The 22,095-nt window shown below is 44.3% G+C and overlaps 3 protein-coding genes across 7 annotated transcripts in view; 2 read left to right on the top strand and 1 right to left on the bottom strand.

The window, feature by feature from the left end:
* The window catches only part of CRH (corticotropin releasing hormone), a 70,500-nt gene extending 62,452 nt beyond the window's left edge, over positions 1 to 8,048 (bottom strand). Inside the window, exon 1 of the mRNA XM_066626398.1 lies at positions 7,986 to 8,048. The gene's annotated coding sequence lies outside the window, so the exon portion shown is untranslated. The remainder of the gene's footprint in view (positions 1 to 7,985) is intronic.
* A 103-nt stretch (positions 8,049 to 8,151) lies between these two features.
* On the top strand, positions 8,152 to 10,105 carry RRS1 (ribosome biogenesis regulator 1 homolog). The gene has a single exon (XM_066625721.1). The coding sequence runs from the start codon at positions 8,252 to 8,254 to the stop codon at positions 9,305 to 9,307; it is 1,056 nt and encodes a 351-aa protein (XP_066481818.1). The 5' UTR covers positions 8,152 to 8,251; the 3' UTR covers positions 9,308 to 10,105.
* A 3,250-nt stretch (positions 10,106 to 13,355) lies between these two features.
* The window catches only part of ADHFE1 (alcohol dehydrogenase iron containing 1), a 29,260-nt gene continuing 20,520 nt past the window's right edge, over positions 13,356 to 22,095 (top strand). For 4 of the 5 annotated variants that reach the window (XM_066624108.1, XM_066624110.1, XM_066624107.1 and 1 more), the window contains exons 1-2: positions 13,356 to 13,432; positions 18,983 to 19,020. In XM_066624108.1, coding sequence (XP_066480205.1) covers positions 13,377 to 13,432; positions 18,983 to 19,020 — 94 coding nt within the window. In that variant the 5' untranslated portion in view covers positions 13,356 to 13,376. The remainder of the gene's footprint in view (positions 13,433 to 18,982; positions 19,021 to 22,095) is intronic. The other variant, XM_066624109.1, reaches the window with a different exon arrangement.

Below are 22,095 nucleotides of genomic sequence, written 5' to 3'. Positions count from 1 at the left end.
TGAGAAAGTACCCTTTAAAAAAATCTCCAGTCACTTTTCCATGAGATGATAGGGAATGGGAGCTGTACCTGAATGATGTTAACTACCATGTGGGCAGAAGCCAATATGTGGCTCAAGTCCACTGAGGGCTCCCCTTGTGAGAAAAGTTGATATGTCCTTCCAGCTCTCCTTCTTAAGATCCTTTTAACTGGAAATGCCACAGATTGAATCTGGGACCTAACAAGGTATGCGCTGTACCAATCAATGAATTAAGATCTACCTCCCCCACTTAACACATTGGACTGATTCACAGAAAAGAGACATTTGAGATTGTATCAAATATTTACTTGAGCAAAACTTCAAATAAAAAAGATAGCACATAACACAGGATTACATTACTTATCTCTGAACTGAAGGAAACAATTCTGTTAACTAAGGGTCAACATAGATTTGACAAAAAATGCGTGACCTTGTCTCAATCTTTTAATTTTTTCCCTAAACATTGGTTATAGGCCTCCTGATGTAGATTAGGGCCATGGTTTGTGTAGGGTTAACTTTTTTCCCCCACACCATTTACCTGATGGAAATCCCCTTTACCCCCTTGAAATTGCTATTTGTGTCAGGAGAAAAATACACTGGGTGCAAATAAAGAGCAGCTTCTCTGCCAGGACAAAGAGTACATTTAGGGAAAGTTAGTAAAGACAAACAATATGGAGAAAAGAGTTGAAAACAATGATTTTATTATTTTTGTTTTTCATGTTTATTTTCCACCCTTCCTCTAAGGATATCAGGGTTGGTGTACATAGTTCCTCCCATTCTTTTGTCCCCACAACAACCCTGTGAGGTAGGTAAGGCTGAAATATAGTGACTGGCACAAGGTCATCCAGGAAGTTTCATGGCCGAGCAAGGATTTGAACCTGGATCTTCCAATTGCCCATGTCACAATCCCACTCTGGATCAGGGCCCCATTATTTAATAATTATTATTATTATTATTATTATTAACTCATTTCTGCCCAGCCCACAGGTGTACACATTTGATTCCTGTGGTATATACGCAATATTGGGCAGAAATGGCTTCAGACAGAAATATAGCAACATTTGTCTACTTTGATCCTAGATTTTCAGATGAGAATGCTCTGAAAATAGTTATCGTGACCTTGTCTCCATCTACTGATAAGGTTTGTTCCAGGATAAGCTTTGCAGTTTGAGTCAGTAGAAAACTTCTCAGAAGCTTCAGCCAGTTTTTGATTGAAACCACTTGGGGTTTGTATTACAGCACTGATGATGGGTTAGTTGAGTTAATATGGACTATAAATATAGATCAATAATGTTTCTGTCTCTGAAACTAAGATTTGAAGAGAAAATGTTGCATGATACTATTCATTAATTTTCCTTTCCAAACAGATGCTTGTGTAGAACCTTAATTTACAGATGATATAGACTTCATGTCAGTGGCAGATCTCCCTCTCCCTGCTCCCAGGGCAAAGGTCTGCAAAGCTGCCTCCCTTCCCCGGTAAAGATGCCACCACCACCTCAGCACACACAAAGCCACCTCCTATGTAGTGTGATGAAGCCTCGCGGGACCTTAGAACTGACTGGAGAAGCTTTGTAAGGCTTGCCCATGGCCTTAAACTGCACCTCCAGAAAACTGTGCTTCAGGGAGGCTTCCCGCGTGATCCTAGAGGCGCATTTGCCCCATTTGCCCAGCACTAGGTCTACTGCTTCTTCATGCTAGGTAATTTTCCCATTGTAGTACTGTGAGTAAGACTGTCTCACAAGACTTCTGAATATCCACAATTTGCTCCTGAACCAATTTAACTAATCAGCACAAACATAATAAGAATGTGCTCTAGTCAGGGCGGTTTTGCACAGCTTGACTAAATTGGAGTGAAGGAAATGCAATCATCCAAATCATTCATTCTAGATGTTATTCTCCTCCTTCTTCCCTCCTTGTCCTTTTACAGTCTCTCTTAAAAGTACTTTTCCATTTGGCTTCCCTCTTCTTTTTTTCTACTTTTCAGAGGCATATATTCAGATTATTTGGTGGAGGAAGAGGGGAGAAGGGGCAGAGCTGCATGGAAAGACATGATATGCTCTTTGGGTTCACTTGAACCCAAGTGTTCACCTTGAATGGAGTTAAATTATCTATGTGCATAGACTCAACAGGTCAAGTGTAGTACACTTACTGGGAATAAAAATTTTTTGTAATTAACCATCAAGATGTTAATATAATATATTTTAGTTCACGCTGTGGTTCATTTGGAAAAGGGTGATAGGGCAAGCAAAGGAACAGCACTTCAAGAGGGAATGCCTTCTCCTTAGAAACCCTTCCACATCCTGTCCTTTGAGGTTGGCTAAAGGAGTCCTCCTTGTCTCCTGTTTGAGAAACAAGGTTAATTACTGCTCAGAGGTGGCTGTTTACTGCAACAGACCCACTTTAATAGACCCATCTGCCAAGACAGACCCACCTAGCTCCCACTCTGTAATCATTCAGAAAAATCCATGCACAGAGGGTTGGTTAAATAAATCCTATAGTTCCACAACATGGGCCTGAAGATAAACACAGATGCAAAGTGCATGGCTGAATCCAGGCAAGGCTGATTCTGGGACCAAGCAAAAGTCCTGCACACTGCACACAGAGCTCCTGCACACTGACATCCACTTTGTGCTGAATGTCCAACAGAGCAGAGATACAGAACAGTGCTAACAAGACTTCCGTTGTCTCCAGGATACCTTCCGTGATTAAAAATAGCCCCCTCTTCTTCAAGTCCTCTGTAAGTCACCGAGGATACAATCCTCCCATTTAAATTATTATAAATGTAGTATAAGCAGAGTGTAGGAAAGAGATTATGGGCCCAATCCTATCCAACTTTCCAGCACTGATGCAGCCGCAATACAACCCCAAGGTACGGGAACAAACATTCCCTTGCCTTCGTGACTGTCTCCCCACCACAGGATGCAGTGCACACCCTGTTGGCACAGTTGCAACAATGTTGGAAGTTGGATAGGATTGGGCTCATATACAGCAAGGAGACAAAAACAGAGAACTACCAGGAATCCCAATCACTCAGAGTTCAAGGCCCCATTAACCCCTCCCCATCCAAGAAATACTTTTTCAAGTGCCACAGACCAAGAAAGAAAACAGCCAGGCAAGCCAGGATGCTGGTATCCCACTACACAGAGACCCCAGCTGGAAGTCAGGCAAGAAAGGTTTAAACCCAACCAAGGTGACTGCTAGAACCTTTTGCATGACTGGTCAGAAACACCAATGGCAGGGACAAAACAGGAAGTAGGTCTGGAACCCACACAGACAAATTCACAGGGCTTCACTCTAACCACTCAGTCACCATAGGAGACATGCAGAAAACATGCTGTTTTGGGGTTTATACCAGCTACAACAGTGTAGCAGTGTGCCAGCATTTATGGCACCTTTGCTGATGGAACTGGGGCTATGAAGGCAGGGCTTCATAATTGCCAGAGGGGTCTTCATCCTCACTGGTGCAGCTGTTGTTGCATCAGAATTCAAGGGTATACGCCACATCCTATACTGCTCAGAATAGGATTTCCAAAATATGAGTGGGCTGCCTTTAGAGTTAGTTGTTGATTGGCTTCCATTTAAAGAGTTGAACTAGACTAACGGGCCAGTCATACTAGGCCACGGCCAGGTCTGCATGGTGATGGAGTGGGGATACCCACTGCCTGAAGTAAGGCTGCACCAGGGACAAGAAAGAGGTGGGGAGGGGGCGGAATGGGGCAGGAAGGAGGGCAGATTGCACCTGGGAAGGGAGCAGGTTCAGTGGCAAAAGTGCCCTGCCAAATCCTGACCCCTTCCTAGGCCTGATTCACCTTCACTAGTCCACAAAGATTTGCACCAGAAATATCACTGGTATAGGTCCAAGTAAATCCAGCAGCCAGGCATGGGCTTACCCCAGGGCAAGCAACAAATGTTTCCTTATCCCAAGGAGGCCTCCTGAGGCCAAAACTCCCCCGTGGGATGCAGCATATACCTTATTGGCAACACTGCAATGGTGCACAGGGAGTTAGGTAGGATTGGGCTGTAAGAGCTGAATACACACCTTGGTATACTCCAGCTTTGTCAGATTTTGAAATCAAAATTACTTCAAAAAAAGTAATTCAAATATAGATTCAAATATTGTGATCAATACTGATTTACTTTTTACAAATGTAGAAATAACTAAGGTCTGAACTACTTTGTAACTATGACAACTACCATGCAGAGATAAAGATGTAGAGTACCTTTCTAGGTACTAGAGAAAAGCAGTGAACTAAAATACTATACTATAATAGGGGGGCATGAATCTATAGCAACGTGAAAGCTGTAGTTCAATATTATCTGCAACAAGATGATTCATGAGTTTCAAGGCTGCAGCATTTGGCATCTCTGGACCTAAATAATGGTACCAATACATCTGCCTGCTGCATCATCGATCATCGTGTCCCCACAGCACTGGCATAATCACAGCCCAAACCAGAAATAGTTCAGACACTTCTAGATGAAGCATTTTTCATTGGCCAAGTTAGATTAAGGCTGCATTCATTGTATCTGGGTGGTGATCCACAAGTTAGAAAACAATACAGCCAGCTCTTCTCCATATGTAAAATAGGTCTCAAATATACAGAAGAAACTCTTGTTACTACAGCATGGATTTTAACTCCAGGGAGGAGACTATGTAACCCATTATGATAGAAGTCATTGCTGAAATACACTCACACAAGTGTTTCCATATGCAATGGTCCTACAAGCTACAATATTGCGCTATGCGTGCAACACACAGGTTGCAGAGGGTGCTCATAGCATTCATAAATACTGCTCCCCCATATTAAGACTGTACCAGGTGTTCTGCAGTGAATCAACAATTGCATGGTAATCTGAAACCTTCCATTGCTTCCAGTCCAGTCTGCAGCAACCCAGGCTCCTCTTGCAGACTTCTCATGTCAGAAACCACTCAGTGCTTTTCAGGGAAGAGTAAAGATGCATAGCAACTTCTATGCAGAAGTCACTCTCACCCATCAGGCTGATACTGCTGAGTTGCAAGCAAGAAGAAACAAAAGGGACATAGGCTACCAACACCTCCCTCATCCACACAACCTCCCTCCCTCACTTGTTGCTTGCATTGCACAGAAACCCCAGCCACCTCAACAGACCTTCTACATTCTGCCTTTTTACAAATCCTTCCAATACTATGATTTATTTCAGAAAAGACTTCCAAGATCAAACACGAGACTGAGGGTATCTCTGGCATACAACCCAAAACCTGGCCACTTGGGGCCAAAAATGGAATATTAACATATTACAAGCCATCACTGCAATTAACTTCATTATATACAAAGTCCCTTATAACCAACCACAAGATCCAATGTAATTCCATTCCACCAGTAACCTTCTTAAAAATTAGTTGGGTCCTCTATTCTAGTTGAACACATAATCTGCACAAAGAAAGGACAAAATATTAGTCAAAGTACAGTACCATCTTGTGGTAATTAACAGTATTGTACCACCAACAGAACTGGATTTAAACAGAGCAACCTCCTTCTGATCAGTTTCAAAATAAATTCTGAACAGCAATCATGTACAGAGGAGTTGCAAATACAGTCAGTTCTCATTATCCATTAGGGTTTGGTTCCTGGAAACCCTGGTGGATAGTGAATTCACAGATAATGAACCATTGATCCTATTGGGGTTAGATACAAAGGGAACGATAGGGGGGAAGGGGTACCTTCCCTGCCATCAGAAGAATCCACCAGAGACACTCAGGAAGCCAGCAGAGTGCAACAGTGTTGTACACTTGTCTTACACTCCCAGCGTTTTGGGTGCTCAGAGTTCTTGATTCCTGAACCCTAGAGCCTCAAGAACCCCTGTTCGGTAGAACTGCCACCACCCTGTATGTGCCAGTGCCTCAGTCCAGGGACACTGAGACCCTCTAGGCTTAACTATATCCCTTGTAGGCACTGAGCACTTTCTTTACTTAAAGTCTCAGTCCTCAAGTTACTAGTCCACAATGAGGATTTGGTAGCTTGCTGAACGGCTAGGCAGGATTCTGAAACTTTGTCCCCAACAGACAATGAACCAACATGGTAAAAGGATTTTTACTTTATTAAGTACATAGGGTTACAAAAAGTTACAAAAGGCAGCAAATGCTAGAGGCATAAAAACTTCTAGGAAACATATCAGCATAAAATAATAAAGCTAACTGGCTATCTCTATTATTTCCTAACTCTCACCTGGGTCAGCTTCTTTTGTAGATCCTCAGTTACCTATGAGGCCACATGGTCCTGGTGGGGCAGGACCCACCACCTATCTCACCAAGAGACAAAGACCAAAGACAAAGACACCCCTTTGGGCTTTGTTTTTTATACTTCACAGGCTACCAGGATGGGGTGACTCTACTCATTTTAAACTGTCCAATCAGAAACCCTTGAGGACAGAATCTTCCCAAAGTGAGGTTGAAAGCTATCCTCTTAGTTCCCCCCTCCCATTGGAGGTCTACATCTGCATTCTACTCTGATGGGCGCCTTGCAGTCTACAGAGGCACCACCTTGTCACCATCCATTGAGTTGTAAATTCCTTGCAGCTAGGATGCAAGCCACTTCTATGTTACTGGGTTACTTTGGTTCAGGCTTTGCAATGCTACTAGGCCCGAACTGCACATATTCATGACAAACAGGAAGAGCCAAAATTTCTCAGAATGCTGCGGAGACCTTTCACAGGCTGCAGGGACCTTCAGAAGTTTCCACCTGCCATTTTAAAGGGCTCCATGCTGGTCACAGGTACCACTCTAAAGGTCTCTGCAACCTTCAGAAGGTCTCTGCAAAGTGCAGCAAAGCTCAAACTCATTACCGCTATGCGCTCAGAATGTGGTCCCTGTCCAGACTGCATTCAAGCATTCCACCCAGGCGCCATACAAAGTCCTCCTCATTCAGGGGACAGGGATGCTCTGGGCAGTTGCATCATCTGCCCTGTGTCCCAAAAGGCCACGCAACAGGACATCCAGGCAGATGTGACTGCCCAGAGCGCCCCAACCCCAATTGAGGGAGACTTCATGTGATGTCCAGACGGAACAAAATGGTCTGCTTACTGGGTGGGCGGATCTGCCCAAAGACTGAATTTGGCCTTTGGGCTGGGGTTCACATGGCCTGGCATAGTTGATAACAAGAACAGAGGCGCGGATAATGAGAGAAAGTAGCAATTCTGCCCCTCATGGATAAACGAACTTGCAGGTAGCGAATTTGCATATAAAAAGAACCGACTGTGATTTCCAGAGTTGTCCCAAGCATCCTGTAATCCACTGGTTCCCAACCTGTGGTCCATGTCATCCGTGTGACACCACCTGAGAAGTGGTCCACAAGGTCTCAGGAAAAACATTCACCTTTGATCACTTCCAGTGTCTCCTACTGATCCCCAAGGAAGGCAGAGAACGGACTGCCCACAGCTATAGCCACTGAAGTGTCAGCTGTAGCTGTGGGGTGGGCCTTTCCCCATCCTTGTGGCTAGTCCGTGGGGGAGCGCTTGGGTGATGGACCAGCAGAGAGGGTGGATACCAGACCACCCTCAGCCACGTGCAGTCCCAATTTCTGCCTCAGTGGTCCACGCACTCCTAAAGCTTGGGGAGCACTGCTGAAATCCTTGGTTGCATTTCCAATGCACATAACTGCACTAGGAGGAACTGCAGTTTTGTCTGATTGTATTCATGCTGAGTTGGAAGGAGCAGCACCGCCCATGCAGCCACACACTTCCCTCTATGGCTGGAACCAGACCAGGCACAGAACATGATCAGGTCCATGTGCATTTTACTGAATTGCACCCCCCACCCACATAACCACTTCCTAACACTATATTGGTGGTGCTGCACAGCACTCCAGCTGCATGCGCAGTAGTTCTATTGCTCCGTCTGCAGCTCTCCCTGCAACACTCGGCTTCCAACATTCGAACCCCTCTGGACGGCTAAACGCACTCCACGCCTCATCCCAAGTCAGGTACTACACCTCCCAGGATTCCGCGCGCCATCGGCACAGCACAGGCAGGGGATCATTTCCACAAATCGTTGGGGGAAAGCATTGCCTGGTGGGAGTTGTAGTTCAGATGAGTCCCGCCGCCTATTGTGGTGTATAGAGCGGAAGAGACAGCAGGCGACACACCGGAAGTGGTTTCTTCGACCTCTGCGAGGGCTGCTCTTTGTTTCAGCAGCCGGCCTCGTCCGTTTCTGGCACGTGCGGACAGAGCTGCAGCGAGGAAGTCCCGCTGACGCGAAATGGCGACCCCCTCGGTGGAGGAGCTGCTGGCGCGCGCCGAGGAGCGCGAGGCGGAGACGCGGCGCGGCGTGACGGTGCAGAAGGAGCTGGAGCTGGACCTGGGCCACCTGCTGGGAATGGACGGGAGCCCCGTGGCGCGCGCCGTGCTGACGGGGCCCTCCCCTGAGCGCGAGGCGCTCCTGCGCGCCCTGGCCCGCGACAACACGCAGCTGCTGGTGGGGCGGCTGTGGGGGCTGCCGGCGGAGCGGGCCGAGAGCGGGGCCGGGCCGGTGGTGGCGCAGCTGCCGGAGCCGTCGACGCGCCTGCCCCGGGAGAAGCCCCTGCCCAGGCCGCGGCCCCCCACGCGCTGGGAGCAGTTCGCGCGGCTGAAGGGCATCCGGCCCACGCGCAAGAAGCGGGGCACGCTGGTGTGGGACGAGGCGGCCAAGGAGTGGCGGAGGCGCTGGGGCTATCGCCGCGCCGGCGGGGACCCTTCCCGCCAGTGGCTGCTGGAGGTGCCGGACACGGCCGACCCCCTCGAGGACCAGTTCGCCAAGCGGCGTCAGGAGAAGCGTGAGCGGGTGGCGCGCAACGAGCTCAGCCGCCTACGGAACCTGGCGCGGGCCCACAGCGCTGAGCTGCACCCGACGGGCCACCAGGACCGGGCTGAGCTGGGCCGTGTCACCTCCCTGGCCCGCCTCTCCACCGCCTCCCACGGCCGCTTCCAGCCGCGACTGCCCAAGGAGTCGCCTGCCCTGCCCAGCAGCGGCGCCCGCGGCAAGAAGCGCCGCTTTGGGCCGGTGCTGGGGGACCTGGAAGGAGAGAAGAAGCGGCACCTGGAGCTGGCCCGAAGCCTGGGCCGGAAGAAGCCGCCCCTGGACCTCACCCGCGCTGTCAACAGGCAGCTCCGCGAAGAGGAGCGGGAGGCTGCTGGAGCCAAGGGCAGGAAGCGCGGGCAGCGGGGCAAGAGGGCTCGGCGGCAGCAGCGACCCGGTGGTGCCAGCAAAGGGGCAGCCCACAGAGGGAAGAAGCAGGGCCGCCCAGGCAGCATGAGCGGCAAGAGAAAAAAGAAGTGAGCCTTATGGGGTCAGGGGACCCTGGCTGGTCCTGGTTTGGTCATTTCAGGGACCTCAGATGCTTTCCCCACAAATTACCCTCCCCCCTGCACACACTGTCTTTTCAGGAATTCTCAGGGCTGCATGGCTAATTCTTACTCAGCCATTGATAAACTGTGTGTGGCCTTGACTTACCTTTTTGAAAAACCTTTATTGGCATAAATGTCAAAGAGAAAATACAGAAAATTACAATCATCGCCTGCCCATCACTTCACGATAAGATGGCAGAAGGCCCAGAGCTCCAACTTGCAAAAACCCCAGATGCAGAGGAAGCCGTCTTGGCCTCTAGTGTGGAACTTGCATAGCCTTTTGCCTCTAGTTTGACAGTGGCCTTGGGTCCTCAGAGACTTGGGGAGGTGATTAATTAAGTACAAAGGGGGGGTGAAAACTTTGCAGTAATAACTGTAGTACTCACTTTCCCTGACTGAAATGAAGCTGGGGTGTTGTGGATCAGTCTGATGACCTTGACAGGGCAAAATAAAAAGAAGTAATGTGCTTTCCTAGGACATGAACAGATAAAACAATTGTCTGGTAGCTTGTGTAAGGATTTTGTAAATCCTTGCGTAAGGAGCACAGTGAAGATGATCAATGGACCATGTTATTGAAGTGGTTTTGGAATTCCAGTTCAGTTGTTTTATTACTATTTTTATGTTTTTATTGCTATTTTGGACTGACATTTCTAAAGAAAAGTTATGGTGGTGTATGAGGTTGAAAGTATAAGCCATATTTGATGCAAAATAAAATAATATCATATGTTAAGCTTTGTTTCAATGACTTCTTGTGTAGACTTCAGGAACTAAGCTGTATTTGACAATATGTTAAGCTACCACTCTAATGTACATAGATATGCAGATGGATGTGAGGGTTACACTTTCAAATTTAATTTATAGCTTGTTGAAACCCAATTCAGAACTTGAATTCACATGAAACTTTAAGGTTAGGCTTGACTTCCAAAGGACATGTGAGCAATCCTTGATTTGTGTCTGGGTTTGTATACTGATGCACACAAATGTAGGTACATTGTCATGGAAATAGGCATTTTTCAAAATTTACTGGTCTGAGAATAGCAATGTTTTGAGCTATGGGGAAAGTTCATTTTAAAGGGATATTGTAGATGAGAAGTTGTAGGTGACACTTAATCCATTAGAAATAATCATAGTAGAGTAGGGATTGGCAATTTTTTCAGGCAAAGCGGCCATATGTTCAATGATCACATCATTGCTGTGCTCCTGGTAGCAGTTGCACAGAGCTCTGTTTGGAAGGGAAACCTTTGGCCAGATTTCCTTGTGCTGGAAAGAGCCACCTGCCCAGGCTCAGGGAATCCATGTGCTGCACAGCGCAGCTCTACCATGCCCTGAATGGCATGTGGCAAATATAGCTGGAGACTTTGCCTCCCATTCTGAGCAATGCACGGTCTGGATGACTTTGATTGGCAGGCCAGATCCAGCCAGTGGGCTATAGGTTGCTGACCCTATAGTAGAGCAATACTTTATTTGGTTTCAATACAGGTATCACAAAATTGTTCCCGGGCTTTGAGTTTTCCAGAATTCTTCTAAGGTCTATTTTGGACAGTTAAACAAAACGGGAGAGCTGGGGGTGCTAGAAAAGCTCAAAACTTAGGCTGCAATCCTAACCACACTTTCCTGAGAGTAAGCCCCATTGAACAAAATAGGACTTAACTCTGAGTGGACCTGGTTAGGATTGCGCCCTTAGTTTGTATACTGTTGTTGAGCATGGGATTGTACACAAACAGGCAGCCCAATCCTAATTTAATCCTGCACCATGATCCTGTGGGGCTCGTGCAGCATACACTGCATCTAGCTCTGAAATAGAGGCTACTGGAGGTCTCCTCAGAGGAAGGGGACATTTGTCCCCTTATCCCTGGGTAAAGCCCCAGTAGCATCTATGGGGCTGCTCAGATCTGCACCAGTAATATCGTTGGCACATAGCCAAGCTGTTTCATGTTAGGCTTTCAGGCCTGGGAGGGAGGAATATGATGTGGTGGTAGCAGCTACTGCTGCCTCTACCCCCCCCCCAAGGCCTGGGCCACCCCCTGCCCCCATTCTGCTCCACCAGGCGCAGGCCTCCCTGTCTTGCTGCTGGCCTCCACACCGCAACATGCCTTATGGCATGGTTGTGACAGTGTATGTGCCCTTTCCACTGGCACTAGCCAGCATAGGATTGGGCCATTAAGTTGATTGACCTCAGCTAAGTAGGAGGCAGATTTCAGTTTGCAACATAAGCTACTAGGGGGTAAAAGTGGTAGTTCACTTTTTTGTGGGTCTTGGGAATGGGTAAGCATACTTGGAAGAACACATGGGGTCCCATTGCATAATGCTTTATGCAAAACTATTTTTAGAAAGCACAATGTTCTGCTTCATGCTTGCAATAATACAGTGAGAGTAAGATTGAGTAGACAATGCAGAAGTATACATTATTTAGGATTTCCATCCAAATACTGTATATTATACAGTGTTTATCAAACTGTGGGTCGGAACCCACTGGTGGGTCGTGAGCCAATTTCAGGTGGGTCCCCATTCATTTCAATATTCTTAATAGATTAGGCTTGATGCTACCATGGTATGTGACTGCATTTGGGGAACTGTTACAGACTTGTACTTTTAACAAGCTACTATGTATATTCTTTGGACAATGATAGTCAATGGGATTTATTCCTGGGTAAGTGTGGGTAGGATTGCAGCCTAGGATTGTGAAAAATAGTCCAGCTTGACGTCACTTCCGATCATGACATCACTTCCGGTGGGTCCCCACAGATTATCATTCTAAGAAGTGGGTCCCAGAGCTAAATGTGTGAGAACCACTGCTGTATATTCACGTACATATTCCAATTTCATAATCCAGCTGTTTTCCATTGAAAGAATATAATTGTTGTACATCCTATGATTTTAAACTGTGTGTGGCATATGCGGTGGTAGGACGGTTTTACAAACAATTTCATTTTCACAAACTAATAAGGAAACTCATTAAAGTTTTTTAAAAATCCAGGGCAATTTATATTTAAGAGCAGGAAAATTAATCAGAATATAAAGTTCTAAGTAGCAGAGTCTGTTTTAGAAATGCTTAAATCACAGCATCTACCTAAATGCCAACACTATATAAAAAGATATCTTACAATTATAGAGATATGTAACTGAGAACTGGAGGGGGTGGCTTAATACAATATCCCCAGATCCAAAGGTTTCACAGCCTGCACACACAAACAGCATTAGAAGTTCTATCAATCTTCTGTCCTTATGAATTTCAGGTACTCGCCCTCTGTGCCTGTGTCATGGCTTGCAAGAGGAAGCGAGCAGCTGAGGTGTGCAATTCTGTTAGTCTGACTGAGATTTGTTCTGCTTGGATGGTGTTGGCTCAGTTGCATCAATTCAAATTATGGCTCCTGCCCTGTTAAAAATTAGTTGCTGACCACAGCAAAACACAATTTCTCAAAGCCCGGACATTTAATATTTGAATCAGCTTTTCTGGAGTGGAAGCAATCTCACATGTAGAAATAATGAAAATGTTGCGGAAAGCATCTTTTTTAAAGAATGCAGTAGCAACTCTCTACATTTCACAGTGCATCACTGTGCATTACCAATCTTGGTTTTCTACACATGGTAACAAATTGTGGTAGTGTCCTGTTAGCAAACATCAGCATTGCATCCTCGTGATTGCATAGAGACTACTGAGAAGGGGAATTCACAGGTAAGCTCAAATCTCCCTGTTTTTTTCCATGTGAAGCAAAAAAGCCAGAGGCTGAGAAATGGTTTGAAAAACTGATCTGATCTACATTGCTGAAATTATTTTAAAAACATAAACCTGATTTTTGAAGGCTCAAAAATGTTCCACTTTTATTTATATAGAAATGTTCAGCCCTCCTTTCTGCCCTAACGCAGCTTGGAGCTGCAATTAACTATGCCACCAGAGGAACAGATCAAAGGTTCTTGCTTTCCCCTTTCAAGTGCTTACACAATTTTCACAGCCAGTTTTGCTTTCCCATCATGCCTTGCTGCCCCTGCTAGCTGGAGCTATGGCTGGAGGACGTGAGAGAGTGGCACAGCTGCTGAAGCAACTTCACCGTGCATCGTGAGTGTTTGTTCCGTCTGTTGGAGTTGCTCTGTTCTCTGCTTCCCAATATGCAGCCTGGGGATCTCCGGCAAAGCTAACTCCCACACTATTTGGATCAAGACTGAGACATTTCGATCCTTTATTAACAAAACTAAAAAATCACAGGGATCATTTCTTGCAAAAAAAAAAAAGCATGAAAATATACATGAATGCCAAGGGACGACTAGATTCTTTTGAGAAACATCCCCTTATCTTTGGAATTTGTTACTATAGCCTGTCGATTTCCATTTGCCTTATTGCTAAGAGGAATGGTGGGAAGAAAGCTAGAGTTCTGTTCAAACAAAGGTATGCTGGTCTGTTTCAAAAGGGTGTGAGGGGTAAGAGAGTACAGGTTTGGGCTTTACTAAAGGCATAGAAGCTTGCATTTAGGCCCATTGCAAGGATTCAGGGGAATAAAGCTCAACTGCAGAGCTACAAATATTTAGCATAATAAAGATGTCATTTTTGCTGCATGGAATCATTCATATAATGTTTCTTTTGGTGCAGTTCCACAAATTGGCAGCTGTTTGGCTTCTAAAGAGGCAGTTGCTCCAAGTAAAGTTGTAGAATTTGTGTTAAACCCAATGGAATAACTCCAAAACTTTGTGGGTTGCAGCCATAAATTTGTCCCTTATGCTTTTTTGTCTGTCTGCATCTGGCCTCCATTTTTCGAGGGAAAGTTTTCAGTTTTGAATAGCGGGAATGTGTTTTCTGACTAATGCAAAGGACTAATCTGGGCAAGAAAGTTTGTTTGCTTTTTTATTCGTCCCTCCCGTTCCAGCTGCTGCCAACACACAGCTGGATCTATGGATCCCATTTCGACTTGATTTTTGGTGGGTTGCCAAAGAGTGATGGGAACATCAGATAACTAACTGCCTCAAACCCTGAGGCTATTCAAAATTGAGATATTGTAGCTGTTAATTACTTTGTAAAGAACTGAGCTACTTCATTTTGCAAGATAGCTGCTAACTGCCCTACAAGGAGCTGAGCTCCTGCAGTTTGCAAGCATAAGTAAATATAGGGAGATAAATGTTTGAGGGTCTTTTTTCCAGTTATTATTATATAATTATTATATAATATAATTATTTATATTTATAATAATTATTATATAATTTCTTTCTAGATCTCATTTTTTAAAGTCTGGTAAACCAAAGTGGGTCCTGACAGAGTGTCATTTTTAAAAGTGGGTCCTGGTGCTAAAAAGTTTGAGAACCACTGAACTAGACTATTCCTGCATTTGGGTTCTCATGTAGTGCTGTTGTTGCAAGGTCAAGAGCAAAGTTCAAAAGCAAACTCAGTAGGCAAGAGTGGTGATCCTCTGCAAGCTTTATTTCGTTGCCAGCAACAGGCTTCTCAGAGACTCATGTCCAAAATGGAGAGAGCAATGAGAGCTATGTGGGAACTCTCAGAGCTCTCAGAGAAAAGCAATTTTTCAGTGTGTGCCTCTCCCTTATATTCAATTCTGGCTCCTTTGTTTGAGGAGTCTTACATTTCATTGGCTGATGTGTGACATCAGAGATGGGGGCTTTCTTAGGATTGGCTAGAGATCACTTTACAAGCATTTGATTGGTTAGTTTCAAGTTACAGATTCCAAATATAGTCAAAATTTACATTGAGACATATAGAAAACACTGTTTCCAACAACCACTAGATGGCACTGTTTACTCATTTATTACAGAACTTGATTTTTTGATATATTTTGTGCTTATTTCTGAATTTGACCAAGCCTTTTGGTCTTCCCTCTATTAATTCTCTTTAAGTGAGTGTGTTATTGTGATGCATAGTGGTATAATTATATTTTATACAAGACAAACTAACTTCTTATTGTAAATAAAGATTTTAAGAAACCTTTCTCTTTATTTCAATTAAATCTAGCCTCTCCTGCCAGCGTTTAGCTCTGACAGAGGTTCTCAGGAATGTTTGCTAATTAGGGGTTTTCTCATATTATCTTGTTCCTGTCCAGCGGGTGACTCTGTCTCTGTCTGTCAAACAAGATAAACTGTCTTCTCATTAAAACTGCTTCTAACCTGTGTATAACCCTTAATTTTATGTTTCTTGGTGCCAAGAGATATCGGCTTTCCTGATTAATTGGTGCAGGGATCCTGCTTCCTGCCTCCTCCCTAATTCTCTGTATGTTGTAAATCTGTCTCTGAGTTGTAACTCTCTATTCCAATTAAAAGTATCTAAATCTGTCACTTTGAGTCTACAGAGTTGGAATGTTTTTCCTTGAGATAAGAGTCCTCCTTGTTAATTAACTTCTGCCAGACATTTGCCTTTTCAAGGTTGCATTGGATTACACTTTAAAGAACAATCTCTATAATTATTGAGGCATTAAAGAACTATTGGCATGCCGGCATGTTTATTTGGCACTTCTGTGATGCTATGGTGTTTATAACTCTTCCCAGTCTTTATTTAAGACTGTATTTTGGTTTAAAATGGAACAAAAGGTTTAAATCTGGAAAAAGCCTTTTCCTATGTGTTTTTATCTGTTCAGTTTAGTGTTCATTTATCATACTACCAATTAACCTGACAGATGGAAAATCCAGCTTCTTTTCACAAACACTGCTTTGAAGCCTGAACCCTTATCTTGTCCTTGGCATTCCTTAAGACTGATTTACTGCCTACTTGCAATTTTGCAGGCAAAGACCAGAAAAATGTTTTTTTTTCCAAACATATAAGCATTGCTATACATATAAACACTTTTCTTATTTCTTAATATTTGTTTGTGAGATGCTAAACATATAAACGTAACATTTTGTTTTAAACTAATTTAACTATAAACATCCATAAACATAATGGCTTATGGCTTTCATGGCCTTGCCTCACTGTCATCAAGGTTTTGGGCAACTGCACATGCCAGACAGCATCCTAAGCACACCTAGGTGAAAACAAATGTCATGTTTGTCATTGGATCTGCTTCCACATAAGGGGCACGCTCCCTGGAAGACCAGACATGCAACAATCCCATTGGAAATCATGTCTCCTAAGCATGCAGTTGTGGACTGCAAAGTCCTGTGGCATTAAAACATCTTAGAAATGCCTGTCTTCCTGTGGATTATACTCACTGTGCAACCAGAAGTGAGTTATGTTACTTTCAGTGCCCACCCCCACGTACTGATGTGTTTTAAGATTGAGATCCTAACAAATACTGCAACAAGCATAAACGAGCATTGATTTCCAAGTTTTTGAACAATAAAGAAATCCAACTATATTGTCACATTAACTTCTCTTTTAATCCATTGAGCTTTAGTTCATTGGATTGGCATGGTGCTCCTGCTTGTATCCATCAACCCAACATGCAAAAACCAACCAGGACTTTTTCAGATGCTCACAGGATCACAATGGATTCCGCTTATGCATCTCTTGAGTTCTGGATGCTCTGCTAAGAAGTAAAGATCTAACAATACATGATCTTCAACTTTTTCTTGAACATTTCTATTTTTGTTGTAATTTGTTTTTTAAATAGCAGCTCCAGGGGCCCCAATCTAGACTACAACATGGGAGGAGAGAGGTTTAGACGTTTGGTTTAATTTGGAGGATTGCAAATATCATATCTTTTCATTTGGTCTGCCTTACAGGGTAGTTGTTGATTATAAAATGATATGAAGCCTGCAATCCTACAAACACTGACTTGAGAGTAAGTGCCCCTAAACTCAGTGGGGCTTTTTTTCTGAGTAAACATGCATCAAATCATGGCTAATGTCCCAAGCATGCTTGCAAGAAAGAAGTCGCATTGATTTCATCTGTGCTTACTTTTGAGTAAACATGCATATGGCATTGGCACAATTGTATGAAAATTGTTTCATCAAAAAAATGAAAAAGGAGTGTTGCTTACTATCCTGTAAAAAGGATTGGGTATAAGATAACATTGTAACTTGTCATGAGCACCTGTGATAGTTCTGAAGACGTCCGCAATTAATATATCATATTATTTTTATGCTTATGTGGGGAGAAGGGGATGATAAAGAGTGAGGTGGAAACATATGGCACAACCCTAACTGGCACTTATGCCAGCATAGGAACCCCGGGAGGGTTGCAAACGTGCCATAAAGCATGTTTGCACCTCTGTGGAAGGAAGCTGTGTCAACGCATCTAGATGCGCCGACGCACGGAGGCTGGCAGAAGCCTCCGCGGCAGCTTCCTCCCCACTACTTGTGCTGGCGCACCCGCACCGACACAAGTGGCGAAGGTAGGCATGAGGGGGGCGTGGAGGAGGCGGGAGGGGTCATTTCTGGGTAGGGGCGATGAGCGGCCACAGGGGCGGGAGCACAGGGAGCCAGAGGCGGGGCTGGGACCCAGTGGTTATGCCAGATCCCAACCCCCGTCCCCAGGGAAAATGGAGCGGCTTCAAGCTGCTCCGCTCTCTTCAGACTTGCACCACATCCAGAGGTGGGGCCAGCAGCCCTTACCCAGGGGTAAGGGGAAGAGCTTCACCTTGCCTCTGGCTGAGGTGCTGCTGGCCAGAAACCTGTGTTGAATGCAGTGCAAGCCTCCTGGCTTACCTGCTCCAGCGAAGGTTTGGATTGCTCCCATAGTCTCTTACCAGAGATAGATTTCCATTGGTGGATTTTAGAATGACTGAAGAATTTAATCATGCTCTGCCTTGGACCTGTGGAGTACCCAAAGGGGCCTGTTTTGATTACACAGGCCAACATGCATTTTGCTTCCTTACACCAATTCCTCATGAGGAAGCCGCTTGAACCATTCACTAATGAGGCTATACTATATCTCCAAAACTAGACGTGATAGGGCAAAACGGATGCCATTTTTTGAATCAGCACCCCAAATTCATATCAAACCACCATAAAGTTTGGGAAAAACTTTTCTGACCTTCAATTGTGTAGACCTGTGTTATCTATATGCCCTATTTAACCCATTTCTGCCCAGCCCACAGGTATACACATTTTATCCCTGTTGCGTATATGCAATGTTGGGCAGAAATAGCTTAAATTGTACTCAAATTAGATTGGTGCATTATGCAAGTACTGTACTGCATTATAAACAGATCTTAATAATTTGAGCATTCAAAGAAAAAAGTATTACCACTCTAAGACACTAGGTGGCAAGCTATGTTTGTGGAAAAATTTGTGCAATACACTGTATAGCAGTGCATCTCAACCAGTGTACAAGTACCACCAGTGGTACCCGAGGTGGTGTCTGGTGGTTCTTGTGGAACCTCCCAGCAGCAAGACCAGGAACATGACACAACAAGCAGTGGTAGGAGGCTCCAAAGCATTCTTTTCCGCCCTGCCCACCTCTTACTTGGTGTTTGTCACGTGGCATCTAGCCTTCCAACCCAGAAGTAACTGACAATAATGTCACTTCCAGTTACTTTCAGTGGTACTTCAAATAGGTGAACCATGTGAAGTGTGTACAGCAGAGGACAAATGTTGAGAAACTCTGCTGTATAGCACAATTAACCATTTGTTTATAAAATATACCAGTGATTTCTCTGTACAGTTTTTGATAAAATCCTTAATTTTTATTTTCTTTGTTTTATGAACCTCTTTCCCTTATTCTTTGCCTTAGATGTATTTGCCCTGCTCACTCCCACACCTATTCTCCAGGTAAGACTATTTAATTTTTTTATGTCTGTGTTAACTATCTTCTTTTAACTTCTTTTAACCTCAACTTTCTGTTAGCCAAGTTTGTGTTGTCATGGTTGTTTTAACCCACCTCTCTGGAGCTACCATGCAAGGACAAAAGACTTCTTGCTGTTTCTGTGGTTACTACTCCTCACATTTTATCATAAACTACTTCTGAAATGCCTTCAAATCTTGGAAGTGGCACGTCAGGCAAGTTATGGGGTTGCTTGGAGAGACTGCTTGCCTTGTTCCATATATACTGGGCTCCTAATGGCTGGCTATGGTGCCTGCGCCCTTATCACATGGCAAGGCATCAGTGCCCACATATATATATATCAAGCTGCCTGATACAGAGGCAAACCATTGGTACACTGAGGTTGTTACTGTCTGCAATCAGCGGCTGCAGCTCTCGAGTGTCTCAGATGGGGTTTTCACTATAAGCAGATGCCTGACACCTTCTGGATGTAACACAGCTGCTCTGCCGCAGGGCTACAGCAGCTCTGTAGCCTCTTTCAGATCTTGGAACTGGCTTCTTAGGGAAGCCCCTGACTTGGGAGAAAGAAAGGTTGTATTTTTATAACAATCAGGGAAAGGCTCTATGTCCCTGGATTTTTCTGTGTGTCAGAACATGCATACCTTCTTTTGAGTGCAAGCAGAGGAGAGCTTCCGGCATATATAGCATGTCAGACTGTCTTCCTATGTGTAACTGACATTTCATGTAACTTTAACTCATGACTGTAACTCATGAGCAACATGTAACTGAGGGTGCAATCCTAACCCCTTATGTCAATGCTTTCAAGCACTGACATAAGGGCAATGAAGCTTCAAGGTAAGGGAACAAACATTCCCTTACTTTGAAGAGGCCTCTGTGAGTGACACCCAACTGCAGGATGTAGCACATGTCCCATTGGCACCACTATGCCAGTGCTGGAAAGCACTGACATAAGGGGTTAGGATTGTACCATGACATGAGCAAATGACATTTCATGCAGAACTTAAAGCCAGTCACTTGCTTACAAATGCAGAGCTGCAAATTAAACAAGCCTAGCAGGTGTTAATGTACTCACTGAAGTTGTACACTTACCTAGAAAGCTATATCAAGTTGGACCACAGAGCCATTGAAATTAGTCTTTCAGTGCTAACTGGCAGTGGCCTTCCAGGATTTCAGGCTGGAATTTTTTCTCTGCCTTGCCTAAAGAAGTTGGGGATTGAATGTGGGATCTTGATAGAGCACATGGTAGAATGTGCTCTACCATGTCCTTCCCTAACATTGAGATCTGAGGGCTGAGATCTGTTCTTGTGGCCTGCTGGCATCCTAAATATTCCCTCAACATTTTCAACGTCTGAAAAAAAAATTTGTGGCTTCGTCTGGTCTGTCTCTAAAATGTCTTATTCTCATAAATCAGGAGCCCAGAGAAGAAAAGACAAAAAAGAACAAGATGCAACTCATGGAAGGGGTCAACAAACAGTATTTCAGTTTGGGTGAGGTGCAGCTTCACATGCACAGATTTCTCCATTGAGCTCACCTGTAGAATTGGAACAGAAAGAAGATGTTGACAGCCTTATGCCCAAATTGATTTGGGTGCTTCTGCACAGAGTTTTGATAAAGAGGCAGATGCAAAAAATGAAAATGAAAAACAGAAAGTAGACATATAGATGCATGTGAAAGTGAATTTGGAAGGAGAGAGGAGTGATCGTAACGTAGGCCTTGACACTGGATATATCACAACTGAGTTTCCACCTCAAAAGGAAATAGAAAAGTATGTTATGAATGGGACATTTACCATCAGTGCATAAAGCAAATGTTGGAACTGCACAATTAAAACCATTAGATCTTTTGAACTTGTGAACAGAGTGCAGACTAGGTGATCTGTTTCCAAATGTTTGTATTAGTTTAAGAATATTGTTAACAATTCCAGCAACAGTAGCTTCTGCGGAGCGGTCATTTAGCAAACTAAAGCTAATTAAGAATTATTTAAGATCTACAATGTCTCAGGGACATCTTGTGGATTTGGCCAGGCTAAGTATCAAATCAAGTGCTGCCAGAACAATTAATTTCCATGCTGGGATTCAAAACTTTTCACAGAAAAAGGCCAGGAAAGCTCTTTTTGCAAAGTAAATACTAAAGCTACAATTCTAAACACATGTTCCTGGGAGTAAGCCTTATTGAACACAATGAGGCTTACTTACAAGTACACATGAATAGGATTGCACTGTAAGTTTCTTAATAATAGTTATGTCTTTTGATGATCATATCTGCATATTAATATAAAATGATTTTAATGTGAATTCTGTCCCCTTATCTGTATTGTTCTTTCTCATCTGCATTATAGCGTAAACAAATACGTTCAAATCAAATGTGCTTTGTTATCATATTTTATTTATTATACTCATCGACCCCCGTTGCTGCCCTCCCTCCTCGTTGACCCCTCCCCCTTTGGGAAGGGGCCCAAAAGAAACTTTGTACCCCCTGCCAAAATTCTTCTCAGAGGCCCTGGTCCCAATATTTGTGTTTTGCTGAGTTTTATCCTAGATGCAGAAAATATTTAACTACACATCCATCAAAGATCATTACTTTGCTTTACTCTTACCCAAAACTGGTCCCATTGGGAATCTGTTACATAAATATGTCAAAATAGTTTTGTCCAGCTTCTGTAATGAAAAGGAACAATGACAATTTGGCTGTAGGAGTGTGAATAGCTTTGTGGGGCAGACCGAAGAGTGGAAAGGGGGATGGAAGGTAGAAGGCTCAATAGCACTAAACTAGGGGTGCCCAAACCGCAGCCCGGGGGGCCATTTGCAGCCCTCAGGGACTCCCAATCTGACCTGTAGGGAACCCTCAGTCTCCAATTATCATCCAGTCCTCCAGAGACTTGATGGAGCCTATGCTGGCCCAACACAACTGCTCTCAGCATGAGGGTGACTGTTCAACCTTTTGTGTGAACTGTGGGATGAGGACTCCATCCACTGCTTGCTGTTTCATGTGTGTGATGCAGCAGCAGCAGCAGCGAAGGAAAGGCCAACCTTGCTTTGTGCAAGGCCTTTTATAGGCCTTGA

The sequence above is a fragment of the Tiliqua scincoides genome, chromosome 4 (genome assembly GCF_035046505.1).
Source record: "Tiliqua scincoides isolate rTilSci1 chromosome 4, rTilSci1.hap2, whole genome shotgun sequence".
Lineage (NCBI taxonomy): Eukaryota > Metazoa > Chordata > Lepidosauria > Squamata > Scincidae > Tiliqua > Tiliqua scincoides.
This window is presented reverse-complemented; position numbering and strand designations above follow the sequence as displayed.